This window comes from Periophthalmus magnuspinnatus, chromosome 19, assembly GCF_009829125.3.
Source record: "Periophthalmus magnuspinnatus isolate fPerMag1 chromosome 19, fPerMag1.2.pri, whole genome shotgun sequence".
NCBI lineage: Eukaryota > Metazoa > Chordata > Actinopteri > Gobiiformes > Gobiidae > Periophthalmus > Periophthalmus magnuspinnatus.
Window position 1 is genome coordinate 3,196,949 of NC_047144.1, and position 26,632 is coordinate 3,223,580.

The 26,632-nt window shown below is 42.4% G+C and overlaps 1 protein-coding gene across 1 annotated transcript; it reads right to left on the bottom strand.

Annotated features, from left to right (window-relative positions):
* Nucleotides 1-792: 792 nt before the first annotated feature.
* LOC117386978 (guanine nucleotide-binding protein subunit alpha-13-like) lies at nt 793-26,446 on the bottom strand. The gene is made up of 5 exons (XM_033984365.2): nt 26,085-26,446; nt 19,271-19,497; nt 12,432-12,482; nt 10,920-11,120; nt 793-6,651 (listed from the first exon to the last, which is right to left on the bottom strand). The coding sequence occupies exons 1-5, from the start codon at nt 26,365-26,367 to the stop codon at nt 6,280-6,282; spliced, it is 1,134 nt and encodes a 377-aa protein (XP_033840256.1). The 5' UTR covers nt 26,368-26,446; the 3' UTR covers nt 793-6,279.
* Nucleotides 26,447-26,632: the final 186 nt, after the last annotated feature.

Below are 26,632 nucleotides of genomic sequence, written 5' to 3' on the forward strand. Positions count from 1 at the left end.
ATTTAAACTGAAAATGAGCAAAACTGGACTTGGATTGGTTCGGGTCCAATATTGCTGTACTTGTATTGATTTATTTCGGTGTAGTTTGTTTGGTTGTGAAGTCATATGTTATAAAAGGTCAGGCCTATTTATCAGCCTCCTGATTTACACATCATTTTGAGCACTTAAATTTTCATTCAGAAATCCACGGACAAAATATTTCACAATTTCCACCTCTAGACCCGTGTGTTTTGTCCTTTTACAAGTGTCCCACAGTATGACTTATGTCTGCTCTATTATAACCTGACACTCGTGGATCATTATGTTATAATTTACACATTTTAAACCACGATATTGATCTAAAATCACTTGATAAGGTGAGGCAGGTTTATTTCTATAGCACAGTTTGTACACAAAGTAATTCCAAGTGTTTTATAGAATAAGAAAAACATAAATAATCAGCATAAAAGTAACATTAAAAGAGAAAAGTGCAGAATAAAACACCTTTCGGTCACATGCAGCTAAACAAAAACACTGATTTGATGTGTCTGTTTAAGTCTGAGTCCATTATTACCCCGCGCCTGGTTTGACAGCTGCACCTCACACTTGGCAGTAACGGTGGGCGTGTACCGATGGTGGTGAAAACAGGGATTGATCGTCCAAATGGTGTGTTGAAAGTAAACGATTAAAGATGAGTCAAACATGAATCACTCCAAATACAACTTCAGGTGTGTAAATTGTGAGGTGGAAAAACTTTTTATGGCAAAGAGCATGAAAATAAAAAATGAAATCAACGACTCCGGGACGACTGGCTCATTAGAAAAGTGTATTTATTGATAGGTTACAGTGGCATGAGTTTGACACAGGAATGAATTTCAAAATAAGAGTGTTTGAAAACGAAAATTACATAAAAATAAATCTACAGCGATGATTATTTTCATTGGGAAAAAAAACAAAAAATGATTCAAGAAAAACAAAAAAGACGGAAATAATATGCCATTTCTACAACCATTTACATAAGCGATAACCCTGGTATTTACACCGCCAACAGCTACAGTATGTACAAGAGAGGCTTTTATTGTGAAGGGAACAGTCCTGACCTCAAACGGGACCGTGTTTGGCCAAATTAAAACGAGGAGATTTCTAAAAAGTGAATTTATCTTTTAAAGGCAGAAGGTTTCATTGAGTAGACCTGGTTTGGTCCAAGATTCTGGTGAGTTTCCGGCACAGTTCTGTTTAAAATTGTGGTAAGAACTTGTTTAGTCCTAGTTTAGTCCTGGTCTAGATACAGTTTGGGAATGGGTCTAGTCCCCGGTCCGTCTGGTCCGGGTCCGTCTGGTCCGGGTCCGTCTGGTCCGGGTCCGTCTGGTCCGGGTCCGTCTGGTCCGGGTCCGTCTGGTCCGGGTCCGTCTGGTCCGGGTCCCCAGTTTCCTGTAGACTTGATTTTATCCGAGTTCAGACCTGGTTAAGATCTCGTGTAGTCCCTGGTTATGGGACTTGACTGGTTTGAACTGTGTTGTGAACTAGTTTAGACCTGGTTTGGTCCTAGTTAAGTCCAAGTTTACATCCTGGTACTGGCTTGGACTGGGTTAAGACCTGTTTAGTCCCAGTTTGGTCCTTGTTTAGACCTGGTTTAGTTCTTGGTTAGTTGGTTACTGCACTGGTTTGGACTAGATTGAGAACTAGTTTAGTCCTTGATCCTACTTTTGACTGGACTTTGGTCCCGGTTTAGCCCCGGTTTAGCCCTTGTAAGTCTTTACCATAACAAACTACATTTTTTCTTGCATCTCTCAGCTTAAATTTGACCAAACACTCAGGGATTCTTTTAAACGTGATTTGCGTTCAGGCTAAAAGTGGTTAAACGTTGGCCTATGACGTGACACGATACAGTGGAAGACATTTTGTTTCAAGAATTCAGCACAAGATTTAACCTGCCCGTTTAGACCAAGCATTACGGCGACATTAAAACAGGGAAATTATATTCACAAAAGTCATTAAAACTATGGCGACTAGTTTGAGTAAGATTTACATATAAGCAGTCTGGTTTAGATCTGGAATCACTAAAATAAAGAGCAGATCTAGTGACGTTGGTATAGATTTTAAGCTGGATGCCCTCCCTGGTGCATTGTTTCTATTTGGATACAAGACTAACGAGCAGTTTCTTTAAGGCTGTTTGTGAAGAATTTAACCCTCAACCTTCAAAATCACAATTAAAGAAAAGAAATATGACGAACATTTTAAAATCAAAACAAAAATGTGTCATTTTTGTTGGTTGAATGAAAAAAATTAGAAAAATCGTTTGAGTTTTGGAGAGTTTAGACAAGTTAAAGACGGGGGATTAGACTGATGGAGGCTTGTGGGCGGAGCCTTGTACAGAATCGTACTGCTAACCGTAAGGAGGGTTTGAATAGGGTCTGGGAGAGATCGCTAGATGACTCAAACATGCATGGATGACATTTAAAACCTCTTCAGGCGTGTTTTTGATGAGGGGGACAATGTTAGAACATGGAAGAAAGATTAAAAAATATACCTAATGCCGCCTCTTTAAGGATTTTTAAGAAAATATGGCAAAAAATGCAGATTATTTAAAGTTTTGTCAATGAACGCCAAGGAAAATATTGTAAAAAATGAATGAAAATTGCTGAAAGAATTAAATTTTTGCAAAAACAAACCGTAAATCACTTAGTACCGTAATGCTTGGTATAAACGTGACCAAAAGATTTCGCCAAAACTTTTGCTGGATACAGTATTTTTCAATCTACAATCTGTACATCTATAAACAGACATTCATTATTAAGGCAAAAACTGGGAGTGTCCCTTTAAAAAGACGCTAAAAATCAGGAAAAAAAAACAAAACAATATTTTTAAAGGGGGCAAAGTTTCGGGTGAATGCCAAAGTACCAGCCGATTTCAGAGACGAGCTGTGGGGCCGGTATCACAGCTAAAAGTCGAATTATGAACAAGAAAACACTAAAATATTAATTACGAATAAGTGGAGTCAACCCTGAGAGATAACTGAAATTATGGCACAGCTAACAGTGGTTCTGCACAAAACGTGGTTAAATAAAAGTGATATTAATATAAACGGTACAAAGGCGTGAGGGAGCGTCAGAAAGGACAGCTGGGTTTCAGGTGAATATCTGAAAATGTAAGATTTGAAACTAAAATTTGGATTATAGAGGACGAAGTGGCTGTAGGTTAAAGGTTTAGGACTGAAGAAGTTGTAGCAAGATTCTAGTTTAGTCCTGGTTTAGTCCTAGTTTAGACCCTGTTTGTCTAGATACCTGTCCAGTCCCCGGTCCAGTCCTTAGTATAGTCCCGGGTCTACTTTAAACTTGATTTAGTCCAAGTTTAGTCCAAGTTTAGTCCAAGTTTAGTCCAAGTTTAGCCCAAGTTTAGCCCAAGTTTAGCCCAAGTTTAGCCCAAGTTTAGCCCAAGTTTAGCCCAAGTTTAGCCCAAGTTTAGCCCAAGTTTAGCCCAAGTTTAGCCCAAGTTTAGCCCAAGTTTAGCCCAAGTTTAGCCCAAGTTTATCCTCTGGTTGTCTAGATACTGGTTGGGAATGAGTCCAGTCCTTAGTCCACTTTAAACTTGATTTTATCCAAGTTTAGTCCTGGTTTAGTCCTAGTCAAGTCACTGTTTACATTCTGGTGCTGGCTGGGACTGGGTTCAGACCTGGTTTAGTCTCAGTTTGGTTCTTGTTTAGTCTCAGGTTCTGGTTCGGTTTGGGTTAAGAATTAGTTTAGACTCGGATTTACTTTACTTTTTTTTTTACGTTTAGTCCTGGTTTAGTCCTGGTTAAATCTGAGTTTACATTCTGGTGCTGGCTGGGACTGGTTTAAGTCCTGGTTTAGTCCTGGTTTAGTCCTGGTTTAGTCCTGGTTTAGTCCTGGTTTAGTCCTGGTTTAGTCCTGGTTTAGTCCTGGTTTAGTAGTGGCTTCGTGACTTCGAGCCAAAGTTACAAAGCTACAAGTTTGGTCCTTTTTTTGTTGAGATTTAGATTTCAGTTTGATTTTGTTAAAAGGGTGAAAAGCTGTAAAATTGTCCGTTTATTCTCTAAATTGTTGCATATTTTAATTGAAAGATAAGGCATTTTAAGGCAAACTTTGGTGCGTTATTTTGTGTATTAACATGAGAACATCAACTTCAAATGGAACATATTTTTAAGGCTCGTAGATTCAACGTGAGGCGTTTGCAGTGAATAAAAACGTGGCTTAACGATGCGTGAAAAACATCCCGATGAGATTTTGCGTCCAAGCTTTGAGATCGCGATTACGTTTACGTGTTAATAAAAGGATTCTGTTCAGAGCTCACAATTTAAACACGTCCAGAACAACTGACAAAGACTGAAATGAACCGACTTTCTAATGAGAACTCGTATAGTGCGTAAGGACTAAGGCTCGTCGACGTCAAAATGGCCGACTGGACTCGTCTTAAGGCATTTGTACATGACAGTTAATTAAAAATATTATTTAAAAAGGTCCTATATTACACAAATAATACGAAGTTATGATGTTTCCTCCTCAAAAAACAGACCTGGAGCTGCGTTTTGTCCCATTCGCACACGTTTGAGCGACTTTATTATGCGTGTTCACATCTCTAAAGCTCAAAATGCTCTGATCCACTTTATGATGTCATGAAGCGGTAGTTTTCACGTTTTCTCTACCAAACAAAAAGGTAAAAGGCAGTGGTTGAGCTGAAATAAAGGCTGAAATCATCAAAACTTAACAAAACACAGCTCCAGGTGTGTGTTTGCGATGAGGAAACGTTCTAACATCGATCAGAAAATGGCAGTTTAAGGCCCTTTAAGTCGTAATGATCCACAAACGGCAGTGAAGGAAACCCAGCTGTCTCTTCTACAGGACATGAGCGTTAAGGGAGAATTAGTGGTTATAAACTGCTCATTTAAGACTATTATAAATAATTTCAATCCTTTTTTTTTTTTTTTCCAAAACGAGGAGCCAGCGCTGTGGTCAAGTTTAAACTTTGAGTTGTTGTGTACAGTTACGTGTAATGTTTTTGTATATTTATGGAGAATTGTTGTGGGTGATGTAGGCTTGTGGGCGGAGCCTTGTACTGACGTCTTACATTTGACCGTAAAGAGGCTTCGAATAGGCCCTGGGAGAGATCGCTAGATGACTCAAACATGCATGGATGGCTGTAAAATCTCTTCAGACATGTTTTTGATGAGGGAACAACGCTATAACACTGTAGAAAGCTGAAAAAGTCTTTACGTAAACCTGTAAAATATTGTAATTTCCTGTTTAAAATGCCATTATTTAGTTTCGTTCAGCGCTGGCTCCTGGTTCACTCTGTTGCTTGTGAGTTTAGCCCCTGTTAAGCTAAGTAAAAACTACATAAAAACATGGAGTTATTCATCGGGCTGGTCTCAAGTCTGTTATAAACGGCCTGGTTTGTCCCCAAAAGGATCCTGTAGGAAGGCAAAGGCAAAGCTCCAAAAAGCCAGAGGAGAGTTTCAGTAGAGGTCAATGGAGAGAGGGACGCGTTTGTGTGGTTTTTCAAAATGATTCAGTTATAAAGTTAAGTAGGCGACGTTTAGGCACCGAGTCTGCAACTGTAACCGAGTCTAGTCCGGGTCTAGTCCTGGTCCCGGCCTCGAGCCCTAGACCTCTGTCATTTTGCTAAACTAGAATCTGCATCATCTTTTCATCACTTGGTTTTACAAGTTTCAACAACAACGACGTCGAAATGACAGCACTGGACGAGCACAGTGAAAATATCTGCCTTTACAAAGACGAGACTTTTCAAAAAACTCTCATTATATCCAGTAATTTCCTTTTCTCTTTCAGGTTTAAATAAATATAATAATTCTTCACTGACCAATTTCATGGATGAAATTAAGCCTCGGTTTAGACTCAATTTACACCCAGCTTAGACCCAGTTTAGACCCGGTTCAGATCCAGTTTAGACCTGGTTTAGACCCACTTCTAGTTGCTCAAACAGGCTAAAAGCATTTTTACTAAATTGAAATGAACATATTTAGGTAGTAATGTCTTTTATTGAATCTCCATGACCTGGTTTAGACCTGGTTTAGACCTGGTTTAGCCCTAGTTTAGTCCTGGTTTAGACCTGGATCAGACCCAGTTCAGACCCGGTTTAGACCTGGTCTTATTCTTTCACAGTCCATTATCCATTTGAGCCTACTAACTTTATAAAACCAACCACACAAACTCCTCCCCCTCTCTCTCATTGACCCCTGACCTCCCTCCTCCTCTCTCTCCTCACCTGCCACACCCCCTTTTTCTCTACCGCCTCTCTGCTGCCCCTGCTGGCCCCCGCCGGTCATTGCAACATGAGTTGTTTGAGATTATCGTGCAGAATCGTGTCCTTGACGTCTCTGAACACGAGGCGGATGTTTTCGGTGTTGATGGCGGTGGTGAAGTGGTGGTACAGTGGTTTCTGGGTGGCATCGCGGCGTTTGGCTCTGAAACAGTCCACCATGAAGCTCTGGACATCGGGCAGGCTGTGCTCGGGCCCGTTGTATTCTGGGAAATAGTCCTTTAGGGGCACGAGCTTCACCTTCTCCTCCAGCAGATCCGTCTTGTTGAGGAAGAGGATGATGGAGACGTTGACAAAGACGCGGTTGTTGACGATCGTCTCGAAAATGTTCAGCGATTCTCGAAGGCGGTTGGTCTGACGGTCCTCCATCAACACCTGAGACAGAAGGGGCGGGGTTAAAAATAACACAGTACAGAATGTGTTCAGACAAATTTACATAAACGTTGGATCGCAGTGTGACTCTGAAGTGCTGTGTGTTTGCAATTTGTTTTCTCCACCGACAAAACCCACAATGTCGATGAAACGTTCTGCACCGACAAAGGCGCCTACGAAGGTTTGAACTTTGAGAGAGTTTAAACGAGAGAGAAATGTGAGAAAATGTTAACGCCTGTGTGAGAAAAGTGTATAAAGTGTGTGGTGAGGGGTTTTACAGACAAAAACATAGAAAATAACTAAAAATAAAGCTGATACTTCGCAGATTTTGCCTATTGCGGGTTATTTCTAGAACGTGATCTCTGCGATAAATGAGGGACCACTGTACAGTCTGAGTGGGATCCATCTCCAGATCTTAAGCTTCTCTTAAAGTGCATTTTAGATCATCAAATGTGTCACATCAGTCTAGTTGATTTGTATTGTTCTGTATTCACAATAAAAATCTGCACATAATCGATTTTTTTTAATTGGTTTGGACTGAAGGAAACAGACTGTACTGGACGTGGGGACATTTATTGTATTTTACTGCTAATGTCACTGATGAACTGTTAGTTTTATAATGTAATCGTACTGAAATGTGTCTTTTAATGTGTGTTCACCTGCACAGGGACTGCACACGGAAAGCAGGAGTAGCTAAATCTGGCACAAATCATCTTTTCTTTTCTAAGATGAATGAATTTGTACATGGTCCCTGACAAATAATAAAAAATAAAGAAAGCTGATCTTGTCCACGACTGCCTTAGCTGGAGGATTTGACATAATTTGCATGTTTTGTGTTGATCAAAGCCCAGACCCAGACACAGGGAGAACATGCAAACTCCACACAGATGCCAGATATTTAGTATTGAACTATCACATGTGTAGATCTTTTACGTTTTGTTGTTGTAAACTGTAATATTGATCCAAAATGACTCGCTCACTTCCTGTTCAAACCTACAGAACTGACAGACTTCACTGTAAGAAGCAGATTTTTATTGTTGAAAACTAAAAAAAAAAGACCATTTTGAACTTTGTGCGACCCCAGAGTCTGACTTTCTGAACATCACAGTCTCAAGATTCAAATGTAGGACAAGACAGGACACTCGAAACAACAAGCACGAACCGACTGAAATCTAACTCTGAGAACGATAAAGACGAGGGAACACTGTCAGAACACGGTCAAAAGTCAATACGCCCCCATTTAAGGAGCAGATCAGACCCGGGATCTTGGTCAAAAGTAGGTGTGAAATGCTGCTGAGGTAAACGCAGATGATAAACGATAATATTAACAGCGGAATGAAACACTTTATTCGTCAGTTTGTCAGTTAGAGCTTCTGCCTCTGTAATGACTCAGCTCCAATATCGTCGTATAACAGAAAAATAACCGCAATTTTCCCATCAGTGCAAAGAAAAAGCCCCGCGATCAATACTAACCCACAAAAATAAACGTTCCATCTGCCATGTATTAAGTGTTTCCCCGAGGTTTACTGGTGTAGAGACAAATACAGACCTCTGAATTAAACAGATTATATAGATTTATAATTGTCTTTTATCTTACTGTAATATTAAAATGGTTTATAAGAATGAAATGGCTGAAAAACACTTCATAAACACGGAGAAGTTTTAATGAAATGAGCCGATCGTTTGTTTAATTTCATACTGAGGCTTTGATCATTTGCAGTAAACTGATTTTAATTCAAGTTATGACCTAAAAGTTATTTCTGTTGAAGTTCTGACTGAAGCAGCAGCACAACTCACCGTTTTATCACAGCTTTTGTTACATGTGAAATAAATATTCTAGGGACATTTTCACTTGCCCTGTCATCTGTGAAATGTTTGTGTTTAGGGGAAATACTGAGGTGCAGTTAATAATAAATGTGTTATTTCAAGCAGGAAAAAAACACTTGTTTGTTTTAACTATGAACCATAACTTAAAAAACAACTACAACTAAAGTCTATAAGGATATTAAGCAAAGTAAATAATTAATAGACGGCTTGATATCTAAAACAACTATAAAAGACGTATTTAAACTACCGTAAATTTTGGACTATAGAGCGTACCTGAATATAAGTCGCACCAGCTAAATTTGAAAAGAAAATCAATTTTGTCCATATATAAGCCGCACCTGAATATAAGCCGCAGGTTTTCATATTGTAACATGAGATATTTACACAGAAAGACGGTGCACGTTGTTTAAACTGTGCGTGAAAATTGGCACCGACACGACATCAACACGGGGTGAATATACCTGCAAGTTTAGAAAATAAAACTGTACCAACATGAGCCTCTGCTTTTATTTCCTTTTGTCGTCTTTTTACGTTGCCCGAGTTGGATTCATTGATGCCGAGCTCACGTGCAGTGGCTCTATTTCCTTCTTTATCTTAAAAACTGCATCGTGTCCATTTCTTCGTGTGTTTTTCGCAAAATGACAGTTCAAAATCAAAACTAGTGAATTCTTCAGAGCATAATCTTTCCCCACGTCTGTCTCACTTTTACGTTTACAGCTAGAGCGCCCCCCGGTGGCCGTTATCCGGTAAAATTCTATAAATAAGCCGCGCTGTTGTATCGGCCGCAGGGTTCAAAGCGTGGGGGAAAAACGCGGCTTATAGTCCGAAATGTACTTTTTTACATACATTTTTCTGTATTAGTGTGTATTTTATTGCCACTACAAACTCTAGTCTAACTCCCTCCTGAGCTGGGACAGTGTTTTCATCTGTCGTGTTGCTGGAGAAGTAACGCTGCTCCCACGGCGGCCGCTGCCTGGGATTGGAGCCGACTACGGCGTAGCGCAAAACCCGGAATCACTGGGAATGCCGCAGCACTGGATTAGACAGGCAAAGTTTGAGGATACGGAGCGAGTTTCTATGAATACAGTAATTTCTCACGGAGCGGCGGAACAGATTTGGTAAAGAAGCTCCTTTTGACGATGATTAGCGCCGCATAATGAGCCTGACGTGGCGGGGGCCCTGTTGGCGGCGCGCCCCGACGGTCTAATGGCAGAGGAAACACTGATGTACTGATAAGTGGATGTAGTATTTATTGTGACAGGCCTAGTAAAGAGTACTTGATGAGTACTTGAGCAGACTGTCCCCTGTATAAAGACGACACAGACCTTCAGCCTACACTCTGGAGCAGACTGCAGCGGGGCGGATGTGGCCACAGACGCAGCTTAAACCCACACACACAGTAGAACAAACACTGTCCTCGTGCTGCTGTGTGAGCCTCGTAAAGCTCATGGTGATATCAGTTTCGCTCTGATAAAACACTGGCTCCTGATAAGAAAAACCCTTAGGACAGAGACGCGTGCGGACGGATCGGGCTCAGGGCTGGACTTTAACTCAGGACTGTCTCTGTAATCTCTTTATTTTACTATGGATCATGGACGGCAAACTCAATTCACCGCTAATCCAAAGCACTTCACATTAGGGGCCGGAACGATTACGCAAAAAACAGCTCATATTTAGTGTAGTTCAACAGAGTAAACAAACAGATGTGTTAGTTTCACTGTAGTTTGCTCCTCCCTTCAGATACAAAACAGTGTCCAGCAGTTTCCTGACCAGAACTGAAGAAGCAGAGAAACGTCTTCACTCCTACAACTTTAGTTCAGTTACAGAATTGAACAGAGACTGAAGCTTTTGACAAATACATCTTTAAGTTCAATCTCTGCGATGACATTTACGGTCATATGTTATCATGACGTAATAAAACACGCACGTGGAGAAATGGGGAAATCTGCTTTTGACTGGGACTCATTTTTTGGTAGCACTTCCTGAAAAAAGTGCTTTTTCTCCTGCATTACTCATCTCAAAAGACAAAACAGAACTACAGGCTTCATAAATTGTACTAAATGTCATTTCTTTAGAGCAAAACTGTTTTTATCATTTTCTGTCGACACAGGTCTGTACACTGCTCTCCCAAGACTCGATGGAGCTGCACAGTCCCGCCCACTTCAAAGTCCAAAGTCAATTTTCCATAAAGTTTTCCCCACGACTTTTCAAAAAATTCAAATATTAAGAGTTCAAAGAGGAGGCTAAGCAGCTACGTGCTACACTAATATAAATAACTGGGTTGTTTTAAGTCCAAAAAGCACATTTAAAACTCAAGATTCTGCAAAATGTAATAAAATAAAAGGTCTTGCTGTCATTAGTTACCACATAATGCTTTAAAACTCGGTCGTGTCTATGGGAAAAATGAATAAAATTTACTGATTCTTGTGTCATTTAAATATTACCTGGTCATATTCGGAGGAGGAGACCAAAAACAAGATGGAAGTGACAGAGTCGAAACATTCAAACCAGCGCCGCCGCTCCGACCTTTGACCCCCCACGTCCACCATTTTGAAAGGCACGTTCTTGATCTCGAAGTCGTACTCGTGAATGCCTTTGGTGGGTTTACGTGCCAACAAGATGTCCTGCTGGCTCGGAAGGTAGTTCTGACCAGAGGAGAGAAACGCGTTAGGGACATTTAACGAGTGACATTTTAATGGACACAACCTTCAATTATAAAGATAATATCACGTCCAGTTTGGGATTTAAAGGTCCCTCTGTCTCCACGGGGCTTATTCTGTGTGAAACTGCTGTGGTGATGCAGAGGAGAGGAGGAGAGGAGCAGAGGATAGGAGCAGAGGAGAGGAGCAGAGGAGAGGAGCAGAGGAGAGGGACAGAGGAGCAGAGGAGAGGAGCAGAGGAGAGGGACAGAGGAGCAGAGGAGAGGAGCAGAGGAGAGGGTCAGAGAAGCAGAGGAGAGGAGCAGAGGAGAGGGACAGAGGAGCAGAGGAGAGGAGCAGAGGAGAGGGGCAGAGGAGCGGAGGAGAGGAGCAGAGGAGAAAGGCAGAGGAGAGGGGCAGAGGAGCGGAGCAGAGGAGAGGGGCAGAGGAGAGGAGCAGAGAGGGTCAGAGGAGCAGAGGAGAGGAGCAGAAGAGCAGAGGAGAGGGTCAGAGGAGAGGAGCAGAGGAGAGGGGCAGAGGAGCAGAGGAGAGGAGCAGAGGAGAGGAGAGGAGCAGAGGAGAGGAGAGGAGCAGAGGGTCAGAGGAGAGGGGCAGAGGAGCAGAAGATGCAGGAGTGATATTTTCACTTTATTACAGTTACATAACCGATAACTGTCAGTCCTTAATATTGATCTAAACATTATGTGTATTCTTCACAAACTCCAGAATCGGATTAGTCCCATTTGAGCCCTGCTCCGGGCTCATTTTCCTTCAGCTCCGTCAGACTTTCCAGGATCCATCTTGATTCCCGTGTAGGCTTCAGTCTGATCGACCGTTAACGCCCGGATCACGTTTCACTGCTGCGTCTGAAAGCTACAGTCCAACAGCGTCCAGACAAGTATCTACTACAACAACAAGGCTACGGCCAAGTCCGGGGCCAAGTCCGGGGCCAAGTCCGGGGCCAAGTCCGGGGCCAAGTCCGGGGCCAAGTCCGGGGCCAAGTCCGGGGCCAAGTCCGGGGCCAAGTCCGGGGCCAAGTCCGGGGCCAAGTCCGGGGCCAAGTCCGGGGCCAAGTCCGGGGCCAAGTCCGGGGCCAAGTCCAGGTCCAGCTCAATATAGCTCTAAATTTGATCCTGAGTTAAGTCCAGTGTAGACCCAGTTAAGACCAGTTTCAGTCCTCGGCCCAGTCCTCGGCCCAGTCCTCGGCCCAGTCCTCGGCCCAGTCCTCGGCCCAGTCCTCGGCCCAGTCCTCGGCCCAGTCCTCGGCCCAGTCCTCGGCCCAGTCCTCGGCCGTGGCTCAGACGTGTTGTAACTCACCGGCTCTCCCAGCTTATCCAGATTATCCAAGAAATATTTCACCGACTCGCCCTGAAAAGAAACAAACAAGATCAGAAAACAAGTCAGATGCCCTCCCATGCTCCTGTGTCCCTGTGTGTCAGATGCCCTCCCATGCTCCTGTGTCCCTGTGTGTCAGATGCCCTCCCATGCTCCTGTGCCCCTGTGTGTCAGATGCCCTTGTGTGATTAATTGATTACTAAACCTTTTGCACACACGGATGAAGTGTCTAGACCAGAGGGACCAGACCAGAGGGACTAGACCAGTCCTGGTTCTAGTCCCTTTCCTAAACTTTTCTAGTGGAGTTTTGGAGCAGGTCTGGACACGACCCTCAAAGAGCCTGAAGAATTCCGCGGTTCAAATGTGTCCGAAACTAAATACTTCAGAAAACCACAGATCAACACTGAGGCGACGACTTCTATAATGATGTAAAATTTAGCATTTAATAAGAATAAGAAGAAATGTTGAACAAAATGAGGCTCAAGAAAGAACTAAAACAGAACTCAACCAGGTCTAAACAAAGACTGAACCAGGTCTAAACCACAGCCATCCCAGGACAAAAACAAGACTAACCTAGATCTAAAACAGGACTAAAACAGGCCCAAACCAGGTCTAAACCAGGATGGACCCAGGACTAAACCAGGTCCAACCCAGATTTACTCAAACCCTGGACAAAACCAGGTCTAACACCACAAGAACTCAATCATATATAACAGATCAGAACCAGGACTCAACCAGGACTCAACCAGGACTCAACCAGGACTCAACCAGGACTCAACCAGGACTCAACCAGGACTCAACCAGGACTCAACCAGGACTCAACCAGGACTCAACCAGGACTCAACCAGGACTCAACCAGGACTCAACCAGGACTCAACCGGGTCCTTTATGTCGCTGTGGTATAAAAGTCCTTTTACTGTGAACTTGTGTCTTCACCTTTTGATCTTTTAAAATCTGCCCTGACCTGAAAAACCAGTGTGCACGTGCACGAGGGGGGCGTGTGCACGAGGGGGGGGGGGGCGTGCACACGAGGATGAGGAGAGTGCACGTGGATCATGTTTCCAAAGGGAGGGGCAGGAGGCAGGTCCATATGTTTAACACGGCACAGTACAGTTAAAGTGGACGTCTTAGTCACATTACAGTCGTTTCTTTCTCATTTTCCTGCTGAAAATGGTTGAATAATCTTTACATTTGAATAGTTATTTCCATTATGATATTTGAATAGTTATTTCCGGTATGACTTTACATTATATTACATCTCAGCTGGTATTGTATTGCCAGTTGAGACGTTTGTACTTTGAGTTTATGACAGTTTCTTACACTATAAACGAGGGGAAACGCACTAAAAACAACACAGAGTGAAACTTTAGGGGCAAAAGTCGTACGCGGATGTGCAGAGTTTATATTTGAGACTGGTCCCTACACTGAAGAGCAGCAAACGAACAATTCTGCACGAGGAAAAAAACAGATATGCAAAAAGTACTAAATATATACAAGCCTTTTTCACCACACGGCAGATGAAACTCAAATTAAAACTCAACGTTTTCTGCCATGTGGTGACAAACGCTTTTAATTATTTTGTACTTTTTGAGTTTGCTTCGACAATACAGGGTGGTTCTATAATTAGGGGCACATTTCCTTCAGTCAAACGTGAAATAACAGGTTTAGTTTGTTGCTTAAATAATGACATACTTAAAAAAAAAAAAAAAAACATGAATTATTTGGTCTGTTTAAACTTGGGACATTTTTTTAATTAATCCTGTTTTTAAAGTGTTTGAAAACTGGCACTTTAAAAAGGTTTTTGTCCTTTTCGCTCTGTTTTTTTTTTTTCGTGAAGTTACATGAAAACTTTGAAATCTGTAAAGTGGACAACACAAAAACTAATCTCTACAGCAGATAAACGGATTGATTTGTAAACATCCATAGTGCAATCAGGTCACCTAATTCTGAGGAGATGATGAACCACCGCTGCTTCGAGGAAATAACCGTGCGATTGATCGATACAGGAAGAAGCAGATGTGAGACGTGCCCTCAAGTGCATTATGATTTATACAGTTATATTCTCGCTCGGGGGCTCACACGCGTCGCTTCAAATCATTTTCCAGGATTTTTCCAGGACTTTTTAGTTACGTAATCACAGCGTCTACAAACAGATCACCGCTTTTTTATACAGTTTTTACAGTTAAAGATGTGATCCAGGCCTAAATCCTTACGCCTTAAGTCCATGATTATTGAAATAAATCACACATCAAGGTAAACGCGCTGTATTTTCATTTGTAAATCACAAAAACATGTTCAGGTGTTTGAGTCTAGTGCTGTAGAGAGACATCCACACAATATAAACAGTCTCCGAAGTCCTCTCCAAAGACATTTTCTACAAAAGACGTGTAATTTCCTGCGTTTTGGTGAAATTTAGAGGCGGTAAAAACCCAACTGCTCCTATAGGTGGCAGTATAAGTCTCTGCTTTCCTGTTTTATTAGATTTCAAGTTAAAGTGTGGAGAAATGTTCAAGGTCAGAATATATACTTTACACAATATTCTGCCTTTTTTTCCTCAATTTCCATGTGTTTTCCGAGTCTAGAAAACAATTATTTTCCAGGTTTTCCAGAATTTCCAGGACACGTGGGATGAACGAAGAATTTTGGGGCCTCTTTTATTTCCAAACAATCTGAACAGAGGGATTGTACATGTTTGAAATAAAGTTATCAGGATAATAAAAACAGCTGTTCATTTTGTCGACACACCTCCCACACAACAGTAAATACAGCGACTGATTCAAAGCACCAGGATTAAAGGGTCAATTTACATAATCCCCCTGCACATTATGCAAATTATTTAGTTTTCATTAAAAAAAAAGAAGTTTCCATATAAACTACAACTGCCACTACCACACTTTTGTATACTACTAATACTACTACTACTACTATGACTACTGCTGTTACTGCTTAATTGTTTTTTTTTTTATGAACTTGGAACAATCAAAGTAGTTTCAGTTTCACATTTCTGATTGACGTGGGCTGAACTCTAGACTGTGGTAAAAGTAAAAGGTGATTTCCATTTACACTTTTGTTTTCTGAATGAAACAAACTGAGTCGAACTGGATTTAAGTCAACATTTGAGAGAAACCAGGACTGAACCGGGACTGAACCGGGACTGAACCGGGACTAAAACAGGGACTAAAACAGGGACTAAAACAGGGACTAAAACAGGGACTAAAACAGGGACTAAACCAGGGACTAAACCAGGACTGAACCAGGACTGAACCAGGGACTAAACCAGGGACTAAACCAGGGACTAAACCAGGGACTAAACCAGGGACTAAACCAGGACTAAACCAGGACTAAACCAGGACTAAACCAGGTGGCCTGCAGTCAATGAAATAAATTCTTGTTGGACTAGGCCTCTATGTATTTGACTCAAACTGCACTCCAGACCACACCTGCAGGGGGAGTTCATCCGAAAACAACTATTTATGCAGAAAAAAGTACAAGGAAACAGTGAAAAAAAACAGATTCAACTTATGAATCATGAGTTTTCAGACTCAGATAAAGTGATAAAGTTTTAGATAAAGTTAAAGATAATGTTTTCAGACTACGGATCAATACCAAAATATATAACGTTTCTGCTGTTGTCTCATTTTAATCCTTAGAGAGCCGGGACTCGAGAGCCGGGACTCGAGAGCCGGGACTCGAGAGCCGGGACTCGAGAGCCGGGACTCGAGAGCCGGGACTCGAGAGCCGGGACTCGAGAGCCGGGACTCGAGAGCCGGGACTCGAGAGCCGGGACTCGAGAGCCGGGACTCGAGAGCCGGGACTCGAGAGCCGGGACTCGAGAGCCGGGACTCGAGAGCCGGGACTCGACCAACTACAGATTTCTAACAAGTGGCGGTTGCTCAGTCATTATTAGTTCCATTATTGCTGGAATCAAAACGGCTTAATAGCATTTTTTTTGTGAACTTAGAACAATCATAGTTTCACTTTCATGTTTCACGACTGATGTGGGCTGAACTAGAGACTCTGTGGTAAAAGTAATAAAAAGGTGATTTCCATTTACGCTTTTGTTGCATGAATCAAACTGGTGGAACTGAGTCAAGATGGTTTTAGTTAGTAAACATTTGAGAGAGCGGAAATAAGGACTGAACGAGGGACTGAACGAGGGACTGAACCAGGGACTGAACGAGGGACTGAACGAGGGACTGAACGAGGGACTGAACCAGGGACTGAACCAGGGACTGAACCAGGGACTGAACCAGGGACTGAACCAGGGCGATTGGCTGTAAACTTGATACTCCATTAAACACGCCCAAACTCATCACAGCCCATTAGATCTGACCACAGAGCGTATAAACGTGGTCTGAGTGAGTGTGACGTCGCCCACAGAGTTCAGCTCCAGTCAAATGAAGCTCATCGAGGCCACAGGTTAAAACGGCTAATCTGGAGCCGAGTATCATAATTGTAGTTACGACCGCGAGTATCATAGCAACCAAAGAGCCAATCCAGAGCGAGGGTGTTGAAGTTAACGCCCCTTCCCGCTCACACCGCTGGTTTAGCAGAGCGCACTTAGCTAAGCTGTCAATCAAAATAGTGAAATAAAAGCTGTTACAGAGAGAGGGGGGCAACAGTTTTTCAACGTAAAGTGAATTGGAGCCAGAGTTGATGGAGCTGATGGTCACTTCCTGTTTGGAAAGCGGCGCCTAGCATGTTAGCTATGTCCATTTAAACAAACAGTCTATGGACATGACTGAAGCCTGATTACATTTATTTAATTGCACAGATCTACAGACTCCATATTAGCGTCTGTTTTCTGCACCAAAGCCGTTTAACAGATCAACATTCTTAACACGATCACATTTTCCCTTTTCCTCAAACAAAACTCCATTCACAGCGGCTTTAGGCTTAAGAGGGACTGATATGAACTTAAAGGAGCGGTACCTGATTTTTACTGTATTAAAGGGCCCACATTACTCTACTAAATTAATGTTTCCTCATCTCAAACAGACCTGGAGTTGTGTTTTTGTTTCATTCACACATGTTTAACACACAAACGCTGCAGATTTAGGCCGAGTTCTTCTTCTCTCAAACGGAAAACACTCTGTTCCACCTTGTGATGTCATCATGTGGTGATACAGGAAGTGCTCCGCTGCGTTTTTAAACTCCACACACCTTCACTAGAATCATTTGGATCATTTCAGTCCTTGAACTCTACTCTCTCTACTGAACAAAAGATTAAAAAAAAAGTAGCTGTTAAAACTACCACTTCATGACATCACGAGGTGGCACAGAGCATTTTGAGCTTTGGAGATGTAGACAGACTAATAATAAACAAAACTTCGTGTAATATCGACCTTTAAAAACATGAAAAACTGTTCATTTTATTTTAAGTTATTCCTCATTTACCTGATGCATTCTGAACGTCCTCATTAATCACCATGATGAGTTTATAAGCGATTTTTACAACTTTCACAGATCAGCGCAGTTTTGCAAGCATGCTAACGTACACTTCCTGATTATTGGACAGTAAAACACTTTCTAATTCGATGCAGAGAGTACACAGTGAACTTATTTTGACCCCCCCCCCGGTCCTGGTCCCCCCCAGTCCTGGCCCCCCCCCCCCGGTCCTGGTCCCCCCCCCCCCCGGTCCTAGTGCCTCCCCCCGGTCCTAGTGCCTCCCCCAGGTCCTAGTGCCTCCCCCAGGTCCTAGTGCCTCCCCCTGGTCCTAGCGCCCCCTGGTCCTAGTGCCCCCTGGTCCTAGTGCCCCCTGGTCCTAGTGCCAAAGAAACTGTTTAAAATTCTGTATTAACCTTATGTCTCTGTCCATTTGAAGCTTGTATTTAGGTTAAAAGTCACTGAAACTTCAGACGCTGTAGAGATTGTTTTTTTTGGAGCTGTGAACAGAAAGTGCTCACCTCACACTTTCATTTATAAAACTCTGATTCATTTTAAGATTACAATAATAACCGCCACAAATCCCCCTGTGTGTCGTGTCGGATGCCCTCCCATCCTTTTACATGGCTATTTGACCAACCTTTTGTGTTTGATTCATTGTCTGAATTTTTTTAAATAATCGAAAGTAAGTACAGAGCAGTGGGTGGGGATAGGGGGTAGGTGAAAACAGGAATTTTCTGAGCAGTCAAGCCTAAAATGCAGGGACATGTATCTGCTCTAGACTTTTATGATGTTGGGGTCTGTATGACAATGAGAGATTCACCGTTTATGATCCACAAAGGTTGATCCAACTCATTTATTTGTTTGGGATCGGCTCCACAGACTTGTCATATTAATATTGTGACTTAAAGCTCTTTCAAATGACAACGATCACGTCTTTGGGGTTGAATAATCGCACCTCAGTCTGAAATTGTGAAAAAATTGTCACTTTTATTTATAGTGACAGAAGACGCTGAACTTTACTGGGCCTATCCACATGGAACAAAAACTGGCGCGGAGATATTTACCATAAACGAGGTTGACACATCTGCAGACACCTGAGGATTCTCACCTGTCTCCAACTAAAACAATAAGTCCCTGTCACATAACATTACAGCCACAAGCTAGCTAGCATTAGCCAACAGTTTCAGTTAGTCCTTATCACCGTTTTGTTGAAAATCAAACTCCTAAACAGGACCATGAACGCTCAGATTCATCACACGCTCCTGAAAATGTGCCGTTTAAATCCATTTTTTTTGTTTTCAGACTTTTGACAGCTTTGCTAATGTGCGCCTTCTGTCTCCACGGTAACTGCTAAACATTCCACCTTAAACACACAGGTAGCACACCCCCAGCGTCACATCACTTGCAAAGCATCAATTGGTTGACCCTCTCACCAGCTGAAACTCCCTGCGGCGGTCGTAGGCGTGCTGGATGCCCGGGTCGGCCCACAGCGCTCTGATGGAGGGCAGGTACTGCAGGAAGATGCCGCCCTCGAGCTGCCCGCTGGCGACTTTAGCCGAGCGCGTATCGAACGACATCAGGAGCTGGCCGTGTTTCTGGTTACTCAAGTCTCCCCACGGAATGTGCAGCTTCTCCCGGGCGTCCACCAGCACACGGACACCTGCGGAGGAGAAGAGAGGGTTAAACACGAGAACATAGATCCACCGACGCACTACGGCTCCCAAACGCATCGAAAATCAGATACTAACCGATACCAAAACTAGTATCGAAACTAGATACTGATTTGAGCTGTTAACGACGCAAAAAAAGTCACATTCACAGGACAGAAATGAACCTTTCCTGAATATCTTTACAATGATCTTGAGCTGTATCTGAACAAGTATAAGACACATAAACTAGTACACAAGTGTTTTTAAATTATCATTGTAGTATCGGAATCGGTATTGCATATCAAGTTTATTCCTTAGTATCAAAACAGAGGTTGAAATTTTAGTATCGTGCCACCAGTGGGAGTGGTTTAACAGAGATGTATGTAACCCAGATCCACAGATACGAGGTAAACACGGTCAAATCAAATACAACTTTTATCAATAACAACTGTAATGCCGATTTATTCTTATGTTATAATTATTTTTTTGTCAATTATCCAATCAGAAAGCAGAATGAGCCTCACAAGAGTCTCCAATTATTTAGTTCAGTACTGCCCCAGTTTGTGTGTGCATGTTATTTAGTCTGTGTTTGTGTGTTATTTAGTCTGTATTTGTGTGTTATTTAGTCTGTGTGTGTTATTTAGTCTGTGTTTGTGTGTTATTTAGTCTGTGTTTGTGTGTTATTTAGTCTGTGTTTGTGTGTTATTTAGTCTGTATTTGTGTGTTATTTAGTCTGTATTTGTGTGTTATTTAGTCTGTGTTTATGTGTTATTTAGTCTGTATTTATGTGTTATTTAGTCTGTGTTTGTGTGTTATTTAGTCTGTATTTGTGTGTTATTTAGTCTGTATTTGTGTGTTATTTAGTCTGTATTTGTGTGTTATTTAGTCTGTATTTGTGTGTTATTTAGTCTGTATTTGTGTGTTATTCCCAGTTTGTTCGAAAAGACAAACCTGAGGAGTGGACTAAGCGAATGTGACGTCTCCCGCAGCGTTCGGCTCCAGTCAAACGAAGCTCATCGAGGCGAGCGGTTATAGCGGCCAATTTAGAGCAGATTTCTACGACCGCGAGTATCATAGCCGCCAAAGAGCTGATCCGGAGCGAGGCTGAAGGCAACGCCCATTTCCCGTCCGCACTGCTGGTTTAGGACGGAGCGGGCATTTAGCGACGCTGTCAATCAGACCTGTTGCTAACGCTAGCGGGAGAGACCTCAGGGAAAGAAAAGCACCTGATTTGTTTGTTATTAATGTTCATATTTTGATTTACAGACACAATAGCGAAACCCCAGGATCACGTAGAGCGGGTTAATCTGAACATTTAAGACCGAAATGAGTCTGACAGCAGCAGGTACAGAAAGAGGGGACATGTTTCTTCAAAGTAAAGTGATGTCGATGGAGCCGGGAGCGCGTCCATGCTCACTTCCTATTGGACATAGCTAACCTGCTAGCCACCGCGTTCCTATTTATATAAACAGTCCATGCTGAGGACAGACTCATGGGTAAAAAACGGAAACAGAAGAAACGTGCAGCTAAGAGGAGGCTGTACGTTTACACCAGGTCGCTGTATAAACAGAAAATCCGTGAGGTTACATTATTTCACGGGTCATTCGATGTTGTAATTAGTTTGACAAAGGAAAAAAGTGAAACTGTGGATTCAGGAGACTTTGAAAAACATGGCACGTTATTGTCTCCGTGGAAACAAAGATATAACATCACCATGGAAACAAAGTGGCTGCTGACCCGCCCATCAGAAAAGCTGCTTGAATCGTGCACGTTTTTTTCTCAATCATTACACCATTTTTGCAATAATTGTGATCGTGTTTAAAATTCATCCATTGCCCAAGTTTGGCAAGGTTTAAAAAAAAAAAAAAGTTTAGGGACCGGACGAGCCACGTGTTTGGTTTAAAAACGCCTGAAAATGTCTGTGTTTGTCGTGCAGTCACATTTTTCTCATTCTTCTAGACCAGAGTCGAACAAGTTTACAAACATTTGGGACGGTTTAGGTTAGAGATGAGTGGACACATTTAGGGAAAAAAAAAAAAACTTTAAGAGGATATTTGGCTTCTTTGGGGTAGTAACTGCTAGTACATATCGTATATTTATGGAGAACTGTCCTGTGGGAGCGTGGGTGATGTAGGATTGTGGGCGGAGCCATGTACAGAATTGTAAGAAGGGTTTGAATCGGGCTCAGGAGAGATCGCTAGATTGGACAAATGCCAAAATGGAGTCCTGGCTGATCCGTTTGTTTTTAAAATGTTGTTATGATCTCACAGTGGGCGGTGCTTGGCAAGTTTAAAGAGGGAGTAATACGCAAAATTGACTTTACAGAGCTTTCTACCATTTTATAACATGCATGGGTGACATCTAAAAATCGATTTTGCATAATACTCCCTCTAACATCAACAGGAAGAATTAAGGATGGAATTAAGGATTTTTGTTTTGTTTTAAAATCCAGGTTCAGTTCAGAGGTCAAATGTTTAACCGGCCGCTGCTAAAGCTAACTCATCAGTGCTAACTAAACAAGCGCGACGATTAGATTTGCACATTTATATCCGAGATCAACTTTAAACTAATCCAAGAATCGCATGTTTTCAGCAGCTTTTTGCACAGAATATGACCCCGAGGAGACGCAGGGAGGGCATCTGACACACACACAGAGGGAGGGCATCTGACACACACACACAGGGACATTTACTTCAAACTATTAAATCTCTGACATGAGGAACCACATGAGATAATTCCTCAAAAGACGAGCCTAAATGACTAAAGGGAAGTCGTCGTTTGCATGTGAGGCGGAGTATCCAATGACACCACAGAACGAAAGACGAACTGGTATAAAGATTTCACAGCACAAACAATTAAAGAGGGGGTATTTACTGCTCTGGGGTATTAAAGAGGGGGTATTTACTTCTCTGGGGTATTAAAGAGGAGGTATTTACTTCTCTGGGGTATTAAAGAGGAGGTATTTACTTCTCTGGGGTATTAAAGAGGAGGTATTTACTTCTCTGGGGTATTAAAGAGGAGGTATTTACTTCTCTGGGGTATTAAAGAGGAGGTATTTACTTCTCTGGGGTATTAAAGAGGAGGTATTTACTTCTCTGGGGTATTAAAGAGGAGGTATTTACTGCTTTGGGGCATTAGAGGAGCACATAACATTTAAATCACCATATTTCCTTTTATTGTTTTCAAAATAACTTCACCCACAACAGTGTATTGACATGTTTTATAAGTTTCACTTTCGTTTTTGACGCTCTGAGTCTCTCATCTCTTTGCTCTCCGTGCTAAGCCCCTCCCCCTTCAGAGCACAATCACAACACAATCAGCTGCATCGCACTAATGAAACTCCTGCACATCACACCAGGTTTGTGAAGTTGTAGCGTATCGTTTTGTATCCTGCCTTTGTGTATTTATGCGGGTCGTGCGGGAGCGTGGGTGACGTAGGGCTGTGGGCGGAGCGTTGGACAGAATCGTACTGTTAACCATGAGGAAGGTTTGAAGAGATCGCTAGATTACTCAAACACGCCTGAAGATGATTTAGACGTCATTCAGGCAGGTTTTTGATGACGAAACAACATTAAAAAATGGTAGAAAGCTCAGAAAAGTCAAGTTTGCATAATACTCCCTCTTTAAACGTACCAAGCTCCGCCCACTATGAGATCACAACAACAATTTAAAATATCTAAAAAATAATTGGATCAGTCAGGACTCCATTTTGGCATTCGTCCAACCCTAAGGTCAAAAGATTCAACTCCCACTCAGACCAAACAGAGAACACTGCCACTGTGTTCTTGAGCAAGACACTTCACCCACATTATTTAGTGTGAATGTGGTGTGCGAGTGAGTTACTGGTGGAGGGGCTGATGGCGCAGATCGGCAGCCTCGCTTCTGTCAGTCTGCCCCAGAGATAATTTTACAGTCCACTTTTCGTACGCAAAAGCTTGAATGGTCATTTTAGTTAACATCGTTCGACTCCAATTGTACAATTTACAAAAAAAACAGACTGTACCGCAGATTGAGAACCCCTCGTGCCCGGCCGCGTTCACTCGTCTTAAGTGTGTTTTGAGTTTTGACAAAAGCAACGACGACTTATGAAAATATGACACTAAACCAGGAGAGCAGAGAGTCTCCCCCAAAACACTTAAATTTAGCATAAACGTCAAACTAAACCACAAAAAACAGAAGTAAACCATTGCTTAAACCAGTCTAATACTGAGTCAGGAATAAACTCAGCTAATGCTAATGCTAAAGCTAACTCAAGGCTAAAGGAGAGACCAGTGTCATTTTAACTATTTTACATCAAGGCTGAGCAATTTTGGAATCTCCATTTGAAAATGACTGACATTGAGATTAGAGCTAAACCGGGACTAAACCAGGACTAAACCAGGACTAAACCAGGACTAAACCAGGACTAAACCAGGACTAAACCAGGACTAAACCAGGAATTAAAAAAGAAGTGAACCAAGCGGACAGGACTATGAATAAGGTCAAATTTAGGTCTAAAGCAGAGGTAAAACTGGACTATGCTGAAACTAGGCTAAACCGTTCTAAAGCAGTACTAAATAAGGCCTATATGAACTAAACACAAACTAAAACAACTTAAGTTGAACTAAAACAGGCCTAAAGTAGAACTAAACCAGGCCTTAATTGCAATAATAAACCAGGACTAAAATAATTCTAAACTACGACTAAATCAGGCCTAAACTAAAACTAAACATAGGACTAAATTAAGTCTACCTGAGCAAAACCAGGACTAAAGTAGGTTTAATGTAGAATAATAATAAACAATAATAGCAATAATAAACCAGGACTAAAATAAAACTAATCCAGGACTAAACTAAAGCTAAATTAAGGACTACAATAGGTCTACTTAAACTAAACCGGGACTAAAGTAGGAGTAATGTAGAACTAAACCAGGTCTACAGCAGAACTGCAGCCTGTACCATCATAAACCACGACTAAACAAAAACTAAACCTGAAAGTAGGGCTACTTGAACTAAACCAGGTCTATTAACATGCCTACATGAGAACAAAACTAGGACTAAACTAGAACTCAACCAGGTCTAACTGCAATAATAAACCAGGACTAAACTAAAGCTAAACTTAGGACTACAATAGGTCTACTTAAATTAAACCAGGTTCAAAGCAGAACTAAACTAGAACTAAACTAGAACTAAACTAGAACTAAACTAGAACTAAACTAGAACTAAACTAGAACTAAACTAGAACTAGAACTAAACCCATGTGACTCAATTAGGGCTACTCAAACTAAACTAGTACTAAATCAGGTTTAAAGTAGAACTAAACCAGGACGAAACAAGGTCTAAAGTAGAACTAATCTAGAACTAAACTAGAACTAATCTAGAGCTAAGACTAAAATGAGGCCTACTTGAACTAAACTAAGACTAAACTAGGAGTAAACAGGAGCTAAAGCAGAACTAAGGCTAACTGCAATAGTACAACTGGATTAAACAGGACTAAACAAGGACTAAACTAGGACTAAAGCAGAACTAATCTAGAAGTAAACCTAAAATCAGGCCTACTTCAACTAAACAAGGAGTAAACCAGGACTAGCACCAGGTCTACAGTAGAACTAATCTAGGACTAAATTGGAACTAAACCCATATGACTCAATTAGGCCTACTCAAACTAAACTAGGACTAAACCAAGGCTAATGTAGAACTAAACCAGGACTAAACCAGGTCTAAAACAGAACTAAGTCTAACTGCAATAGTAAACCTGGACTAAAACAGTGCTAAACTAGGACTAAACCAGGTCTAAAGCAGAACTAATCTAGGACTAAATTGGAACTAAACCCATATGACTTAATTAGGCCTACTGAAACTAAACTAGGACTAAACCAGGTCTAAAGTAGAACCAAGTCTAACTGCAATAGTAAAGCTGGACTAAAACAATACTAAACTAGGACTAACCAGGTCTAAAGCAGAACTAAACTAAAACTAACCCTAAAATTAGGCCTACTTGAATTAAACCAGGACTAAACCATGTCTAAAGTAGAACCAAGTCTAACTGCAATAGTAAAACTGGACTAAAACAGTACTAAACCTGGACTAAACTAGGACTAAACCAGGTCTAAAGTGGAACTAAACTAAAACTAACCCTAAAATTAGGCCTACTTGAACTAAACCAGACCTAAAGTAGACCTAAAGTAGGTCTAAACCCTGGACTAGCCCGGTGCTAGCCCCGGGTCCAGCCTGAGCCCCGGGTCCAGCCTGAGCCGCTCCAGCCCCGCTCTGCTCTGCTGCTGTAGCCGAGGTCGGACACAAAGCTCCGGCTTAGCACCTTTAGCTCGCACGTTCCCGGTACTTTCCCCACATGTTCCCCGCTGTCCCCCCGCTCACACGGCCTTGAGCCACCCCCGGGCCGGTCCCCGTGTCCACAGGCCGGGGCAGAGGCTGTGTTTGGCCCACAGGACGGTGTTCTGAGGGGGAGCCGTGTCTTTTGGGTGTGCCGCCGTGTTTATGCACGCGCCAGTCCAACAGATGTGCAAACTTTACCAACGGCTGCGGGCCTCCGTGTCGCGGCACTTTTACCTCCTAAAAACACTTTCCCCGCACGATTCCCGCACGTTTAGCTCGTTTACCTTTAATCACGTTGCTGAATATCGTCCCTCTGAACTCCTCTCGGGCGTTTTGGTCGAAATCTTCCCCGTGAATGATGCGCATTTGCTTGAGGAAGGTGGACTTGCCGCTCTCGCCCGCGCCGAGCAGCAGGATCTTCACCAGCCGCTTCACGTACGTTTTCTCCCGGGACAGGCATCGGTCGATGGCCTTGGACTTGCGGATCTGCTCCACCTCGCCGCTGTTGAGCAGGCACACGGGTAGACAAACTTTTAAGACCGATCGGGACGGCAGGAAGTCCGCCATGTTCGCGCAAACTTCATCGAGGCTGTTTGGGAGGCGCGTTCACGAGGTCGGGCTCACACACAGAGAGGCGCGAGCGCGAGGCCACGCCCCTTCCTCAGAGTCACGGCCACGCCCCTTCCTCAGAGTCAGGAAGTGACAAGGAGCAGGGGCGGTGCGAGGAAAGACACGTGCGCGGGGGGAAAAGAGGGCAAAAAGAGCAATAACGTGAAATAAAGTGATGATAAATGGATTTAAAACACAATATAAGCATCAAAAAGTGACAGGG